Here is a 7,431-nt window from a genome sequence, read left to right on the forward strand (position 1 = left end):
AGCATTCTGGGGCTCAGTCACAGAGTACCTCTAATCTGCAATCATCAGCTGATTGTCAACTGGCTCCGGGGCTCAAACTGGCTCCACGGGCCCTTGGAACCAGTTAACCAACCAGCTGATTGCCAGGCACCTTGCTGGTGTAGGGGGAGCCCAGGATGATAATCCCAGGTCCCCCCTGCACTCATAAATATGGCATTATTTGGACCTGATCTCAAATTCCAAAATTGCACCTTTTACCATGGACATATGTCATGCATGGCAGGAGGCATGCTTGTTGGGATTGCGGATTAGATCCCAATTAGATCGCACCTTCAAACAAACCTTTGTCAGTGGCCTAAGGTACATAAAGGTCTAGTCTTCTAAGGCTGGGATCAGAAAAGGAGGACAGCTCAACTTAGGGTACCGAGAATGCTTCTGTCCTTACAGGCCCCTCACTGCCTTGAGGTATGAAGACAAGGCAAATTAACTATATCACAGAATTCTGTGAAAAAGAGTCTTGATGGCAAGAAAAGACAGCAAACAAACCAATTACATGCAGGAATAACTTTAATAATTAATATAACTGTAAAATGCCAGTAGCTGCATAACAGGACATATATGAAAAATTTCCTTTTATTATGAAACAAACATGTCTTTGGTAAAGAAATCTCTTTCTCCCCCAAAATGTACGTATCCAGCAGAATCATGTGTTTGTCCCCTAGCTATAAGAATCCCTAACCATGTCAGAGGTTCGTTCTGGTCAGTATATTTCTGTTTAAATATTATTTTTCCTTGAAGAGAACATATACATACTGTAGGCAAAATATGTGTTTGTTTCTGGCTAATGCATAATCTGAGAATATTTAAAAACCAACTATATGCTCACAGGGATAACAAAGATGAGTTTTGCTTCAGTACACACTCTGGCATTTTTGTTCTGTTTTGTAAACTTTTTTATTGTTGTCGCTCAAGGCCTAATGGTCAACATTTAATGCTGAGTTAAGTGTTTAAAAACAAAGAGACATGCACAAAACTTTCCTCTCAGGCCAACAGCTGGGATGTTCTGACTGAGTTTTCAGAGAAGAGCTGTAGCTGAGACACCTTCAAGACATTTGTTCTTAGATTTCTAGCAGATGCCTATGCAAATATTCATTAAAAAGAAAAGTCCATGCTCTGATGGCATCATGCAGTGATGTGAGTCCAGGGGAAGAGGGAGAAAAAAAATCAAGGCAAATCACATAAGAGAACACTTGCCTTTCAGTTTATCCTTCTTTTTCTGCTGCTTTGATCTCTTTCCGTCAACCTGAAGACTGACAGCTCTTCTCTTCTCCAGATTCAGGAGTTCTTGGAAGAGTTCCTGTACATTGTAGTTAGTTTTTGCTGAGGTCTCCATGAAGGAACACTTCCACTTGCTGGCCAAAGCTTCCCCTTCACTGGCATCCAGCTCCCTCTGGGTCTCATCGCTCTTGTTACCAACCAACATGATAGGGATCTTTTGAATATCCCCTTTGATCTGACAAATCTGATCGTATATTGGCTGAAGTTCTTCCATGGACTGTCTGCTGGTGACAGAGTACACCAAGATGAAGGCATGCCCCTTGGATATAGATAGCCTCTGCATGGCAGGGAACTGATGGCTCCCTGTGGTGTCTGTGATCTGGAGGGTGCAGATGTTTTTATCGCAGCTGATTACCTGTCGGTATGTGTCTTCGATTGTAGGAATATATGTTTCCCTGAATGTTCCCCTTACAAAACGGAGGACCAAGGAGCTTTTACCAACCCCTGCAGCCCCAAACACAACCACTCGGTAATCATTGCTCTGCTCTGGCATAGTGTATCTTTTTCAGGGAGCCAAGCAAGGATGAAGATGTGAATTACAAATGCCCGGGTTCCGTTAGTTTACATACCCCCACACAGAGATGGCCTGTAAGAGATGGAAAAAAGACAAAGCAAAAAAGACATCATTCACAGCAATTCATTAACTATACAACAGATAATTTCAACAGGCAATTAAATAAGACATTTCTTACTTTCTCTCTCTCCTGTATCAGACAGAACAAGGAGTCAGAGTCCCTTGGGCATGCCTCTCATATGCAGCAAGCATCATATTAAGAGTGAAAACTGTAATTCACCTGCAGCCACCAGCTCCAATATCCGGAGAAACGAGATTAAAATCACCCATCGGTGCAGAGATCAGGCAGCCTCACTCATTAAAGTTCTTCTGTCCCTGAGCAACAGACAGCCCCGCAGCCCTTGGCTCCCCTGCAGCTAGTGCAAAGGCTCTTTGGAGTCTGTACAGAGGCTCTGCTTAGCATTTGCTTTGGAATCGCCTCCTCCCAGCCACTGGGGAGCTCTGGCTGCCAGCACTTCCCACCTTTAGCTGGATACATATCCTGGGGTTATTCATTTTCTTTCGATATAGCTTATGTACCCACCCACAGTAGGTGTCAAGGAGCAACAGACAGCACCAACCAGCTTTCATTAACACTGTACTCTCCCTAATGTTGGATGCAAAACAATGTACCAGGCTGTAGCATTTCACTAGCTGGTATAATCAAGACTGCATACAGGCAGGAGAGTCAGGCTGCACTAGGGCTTCTACAACTGGGGCTGCTCCATCGCTCCCCTTTTAGGAGCCTGTCAATTTTTGTACCCAAGCTCCCGCCATGGCCAGCTGTGCCATCAGAACAGAAAAGAAGTCTGTCCCCTCAAAACCTGTCCTTCACCACAGACCAGCACAACAACCTCCAAGTCCAACACCTGGACTCCCTTGGATCTAGCTAGGTTTTGTCTCCTGCCTTTCAAATCCTATTGCATAAACGGAGATCAAAAGGAGAGGAGTCTGTGCACATGCACGCACACACATGCACACACATGCGCGCACACGCCTTGAGGCTCTACAAAACAACAGCTTCACCAGCACCTAGGACGATCCCTTGGCCCCAGGCCAACTTAGCCCCAACTCTGTAAGTCTCACTACCCAAGGACATCCAGCTTCCACATCTAGCAGTTTTCTCCTTGGGATTTATCCTGATGGGACTGTATTAACCTATAGACAAACTGAGCCTGTAGACCTATAGACATAGCCATTAAAAGGGAAAGTCCTACAGCTTTTACCCAGTTCCCAGTAGAGCTACAAGCCCTGCCTTTTTTATTTTATTTTTGAGAATGGGCTGGAAACTCAACCAGGAACTGAACGGGCTTTGATGCTTCAGAACAGGCTGCTGTGGAAATACTACCCATAGTTTTTAGGGAGGGGAGGCACAGAAGTACACACTGTAAGTTGGACAGATCTGTGTGACCCCTCCGATCAGAGGATCCTTTCCAACTCTCTGCTAGGCACGGCGTTAGGAGACGGGGACCAGTCGGTAGTATGGTTACGGCACCTGTCGGCGCGCCCTGGAGAACAGGGTGCTGGTCTGAGACTCAGGCTCTGCCACTGAATGGTTGAATAATTTCAGTCAAGTCTGTGCTGCTCTTTATTCCTCAGTTTTCCTATGTGTAAATTGGGTCTGATGATACCAACCTCCGTGACATACACCGAGATCCATTAGTAGAAGTGCTACATAGCAGCAGTCTTACAGATCTGCAAAACGGGCATTTCTACCTTTTTGGCCACCTTGTTGTACCAGGACAAGTAGGGATCCAGATTATTCTGGTGATGAAAAGGAGGTTGCACACCGTAAACAGTAAGATTAGGGAAACGGGCAGCTTTATGTTCTAGCATTAGCCAGAGAGAGAGGCCAAGTCAGAGGTGGGGCCAGTTTTCTTGGCCTAGGGCAGAGCAAGGGGAGGGGGAGGGGAAGGGGGTGCAGTGGTACATTTGCACCCCCCTTTGATTCCTGGTCCCCCCAAACCTTGCCCGGGACGGACAGCATCGCTTCTACTCGGGCAGCTGAGTGCCTCAGTTGATTCGTGGGTCATCACCATGTCCCCGACTCACGTCCATCGCCCTCCAGCCCACAGGTGGGAGCCCCCTCTCTCCCTGTGAACAGTCCCGACGCATCTCTATTCAAACGAGCCTTTATCCTGCAAGGCTGGCGTCCTGACTAGGACACGGACAGGAGGAGGAACAGCCCTGCAGACTGCCTGTACCTCGACCTGAGCTGGGTTGCGCCCACCCCGGGGCAGCAGTGCCTGGCGGGGTCCTGGGGGCGCTCCAGGCGGCTGAAGACGAGCCGGGCATCCAGCCCGAAGGAGCACGGCCCTCGGCTGAGGAGCGCCCGCTGCGGCCGCCCCACCGGCTGCTCTGCCCGGCTCCCGCCCGCCCCGAGCCCGGCGCGGCGCGGCGCTCTGCTCCGCTCTGCAGCGCCCCCCGCCGGCCCGGCGCCGCCGGCCCAGCCCGGCGCGGGGCGCGTTACCTGGTGCGGGCGGCGGCGGCGCGGCGCGGCGCGGGGTCGTGACAGCGCGGGCCGGGCCCCTCCCCCGTGACGCCCCCGCGCGGGGCCCGCCCCCGCCGCCCGTGTCCGTGGGCGCGTGTGGGGGCGCGCGCGTGTCTACGTGAGCGCGCACGGTGTGCGCGGAGTAGCGCTGGAGGGGCCTGGCTGCGGGGTGCCGCGCGGCGTGCGGTGACCGGCGCTGCGGCAGGCCCGGCCTGGCGGAGCCCGGGGGAGGAAAGCGCTTCAGCCTTGCGGCCCCTCCGGCCGGGGCAGCACCGCGCCTGAACCTCCACCGCAGCGCCCGAGGGATGACGCGGTCGGACGGTCACAAACTCCTGCGAGGCCGTTTCAGGCTGGACATAAGGAAGAATTTCTTTACTGTCCGAGCCCCCAGGGTCTGGAGCAGTCTGCCAGCGGAGGTGGTTCAAGCGCCTACACTGAACACCTTCAAGAGTAAATTGGATGCTTATCTTGCTGGGATCCTATGACCAGCTGACTTCCTGCCCTTTGGGCAGGGGGCTGGACTCGATGATCTCCCGAGGCCCCTTCCAGCCCTGCTGTCTATGAAATCATTTCGGAGGGTGACAAACACCACAGCGGCGAGTTCAGCAGGGCCCAGGCAGGGAGGGGAGCGAGCCCCTCCACTCCTGCTTGCCCGAATCCAAGACGACTTTGAATGTAAGGCGAACGCCCCCCCCAGTTGGAGTCTGCATAGGCAAAATGTACACATTTGTTACACATACGCTGCCTGCCACCTCCAGGGCAGGGATCCTGCCAGATCAGCTCATCAGAGAGCCGCTGGGCGCAGCTCACAAAGACACTCCGGTGGACCCAGAGGGACAGACCTCCAGCTCCAGCTCCCCCTGTGCAAAAACAAAGTTTATTTCCTACCTATGGGGACTTTTTATCATTTTGTATCATCTACACTTTTCCCAGAGCCTGACGGAGGGACTTTGATCCCAAAAGCTTGCAGAAAAGGACAGTTTTCTTGCCATTTTCCAATAAAAGGTACCATTTTGGAACCAAGGGTTCTAGTTTTTTGTCTGTACATTTGTTATAGTTTTCTAGGTATAAACCCTAATTATCAGAGGGGCTTAAATTGGTCTGCCCCACTCTACAGGAGGGAAGTGGTGGCAGAGGGGCAGGTAGCTGGTGGGGGCAGGCGGCCCCCTTTCTGTCTTCTAACAGCAGAACTCCATCTGTTTCTGATCGATCGTGCACGCGTGTTGTGACAGGCGGGGGCAGTGGTTCGCAACCTTTTTCAGCCACTTCTTCCTTGCCTGCCCCTGCAGCACCTCCCCATGGTCTGCCACTAAGAGCAAGGCTGTTGGGAGACTTGTGCTCTTGGGAAGGTCACCCATGGCTGTAAAGTTAAAGGTGAGGTGTCAGATGAAGAGCAGTCCTGACACAACACAAAGACCTCAGTGGTGAAGCAGATGGATGAAGAAGTCTTCTCGACGGCTGCAAAGGCAGATGAAGGCTGCAGTGGAAGAGTAACCCCAGTTGTCTTGGTCTTCTTGCCACTGGACACAGGTTTCTCCGCCAAGATCCATGTAGTTGTCAATGTGCAATGGCCCCTTTGTGTAAAACACGACGCACGCAGGCTTCTCCCACTGGTCCAACATCTACTACCTTGACCTGTGGGAGTGGTCATCCTTGACTGAGAGGGATCACAGACAATGATGACACTTAACCTCTTTCCCCCCTGCCAGATCCCTACAACCTCTGCCCTCTTTCCCCCTCCTCCCCTTACTGCCAGGGGCTGCTCCAGCTCTGTTCCTTCCCGGGCAGGAAGCACAACCCTGCGCAGCCGTACAGCAGTGTCCTGGGGCTGGAGCGGCAAGGCTGCTGATTGTCCAGGTAGGGAAGGGAGCTTCCACGTGCTCGGTGCTGCAGGTGGGAATGGGGCTGGAGCCGTACCTGACAGTAAGGGGCGGAGGAGGGGGCAGGGGCCAGGCACCAGCTGTGACTGGCTCCAACACAAACTCGGGGCCAGAGTCAGAGCTGCAGCAGCTGCTTGCTCCCCCTTCTGCCTTGTATATGTGAATCCAAAGTGGGTTGTTTTCTTTATGCTAAATGCAAGAGGAAGGAGAGAGGGGGGAAGCCTCATCTCGGAGCCAAGTAAACGCCCTGGAATGTAATGAGACAATTTATACCAATTTGGTATCTCCCCATCTCTTCAAAGAAAGGTCTGTTGCCCCTTTATATTCCCCTCTTCCCTTCCACCCAAGTTCCCACATGCAGCCAGTTCTTGAAAATAATACAGGCAGTTGCACTAATCTTGATTTCTTTTTTTAATCTTTTCCACTAACTACTTTACATTTGCAAGTAACAATAGAAGGAGATGTACCTACCAACCGCGTGCAGTCCCTTTTCCTTTTTTTATTTTGCTCTGACCTGTGGTTATTTATTTGTATGCAAGAAGCAGGCACGTTAATTGTATGACTTCATCTTAGCGCCATACTAGAGTCTCTGAGTATTGCACAGGCCAGGTGCATACCTGCTAAAGATTGGATCCAATGTTAGGCTCTGTTGTATCATACCTAGTAAATGGAGGTTATTTTCTAGGGCTCTTTCAGTTCACTATAATCTTTTTTCTTCATAGGTATAAAAGAAAGGAAGCTCCTAATTTTGTTTCTAGCTACATTTCTCATAGAGTTTGCATATGTAGAGTTATTAAAAGGACATATTGAAGCACTTCAGTAAACTTTAGAAAAATAAGATTTGTCTCTATCAGTGTTAATGTCAACATTTTATCTTATAACATTCAAAACTTCATCTGTTTCTGATCAATCATATGCACATGTTATGACAGTCTGGGGCAGCAGTTCTCAACCTTTTGAGGCCTAAGGCGCCCCTTGGAACATGTCAGCTCTTAGTTTTCACCTGGTTTTTGACTACAGAAAAATAATAGAGCAATTCTTCCGTTGCAAAGAACTCAGAAAGCCCACAGCAGGTCAGATTGTTTGTAACACTATGGATTCCTATTTGAAATCTCTGGGTTTATCTTGTGAATTATGTTGTACACTTAATAGTGCTAACATTGCTTGGTATCCTATGATACCCCTGAAAG

The 7,431-nt window shown here is 50.2% G+C and overlaps 1 protein-coding gene across 6 annotated transcripts; it reads right to left on the bottom strand.

Moving 5' to 3' along the window:
• Positions 1–528: 528 nt before the first annotated feature.
• DIRAS3 (DIRAS family GTPase 3) lies at positions 529–7,015 on the bottom strand. Of its 6 annotated transcripts, none has more exons than XM_090049282.1 (2): positions 4,341–7,015; positions 529–1,903 (listed from the first exon to the last, which is right to left on the bottom strand). In XM_090049282.1, exon 2 carries the CDS (start codon positions 1,808–1,810, stop codon positions 1,214–1,216), a length of 597 nt encoding a protein of 198 aa, XP_089905408.1. In that variant the 5' UTR covers positions 1,811–1,903; positions 4,341–7,015; the 3' UTR covers positions 529–1,213. The 6 variants fall into 6 exon arrangements, with proteins under 6 accessions (XP_089905408.1, XP_089905412.1, XP_089905410.1 ...); XM_090049286.1 differs by lacking the exon at positions 4,341–7,015 and adding an exon at positions 4,081–4,325; XM_090049284.1 differs by lacking the exon at positions 4,341–7,015 and adding an exon at positions 4,075–4,325.
• Positions 7,016–7,431: the final 416 nt, after the last annotated feature.

The sequence above is a fragment of the Crocodylus siamensis genome, chromosome 5, assembly GCF_052110815.1.
Source record: "Crocodylus siamensis isolate JL-2025a chromosome 5, ASM5211081v1, whole genome shotgun sequence".
Lineage (NCBI taxonomy): Eukaryota > Metazoa > Chordata > Crocodylia > Crocodylidae > Crocodylus > Crocodylus siamensis.

Coding starts and splice junctions, on each gene's coding strand:
- DIRAS3 (XM_090049282.1), bottom strand. CDS start 1,810: ATGCCAGAGCAGAGCAATGATTACCGAGTGGTTGTGTTTGGGGCTGCA.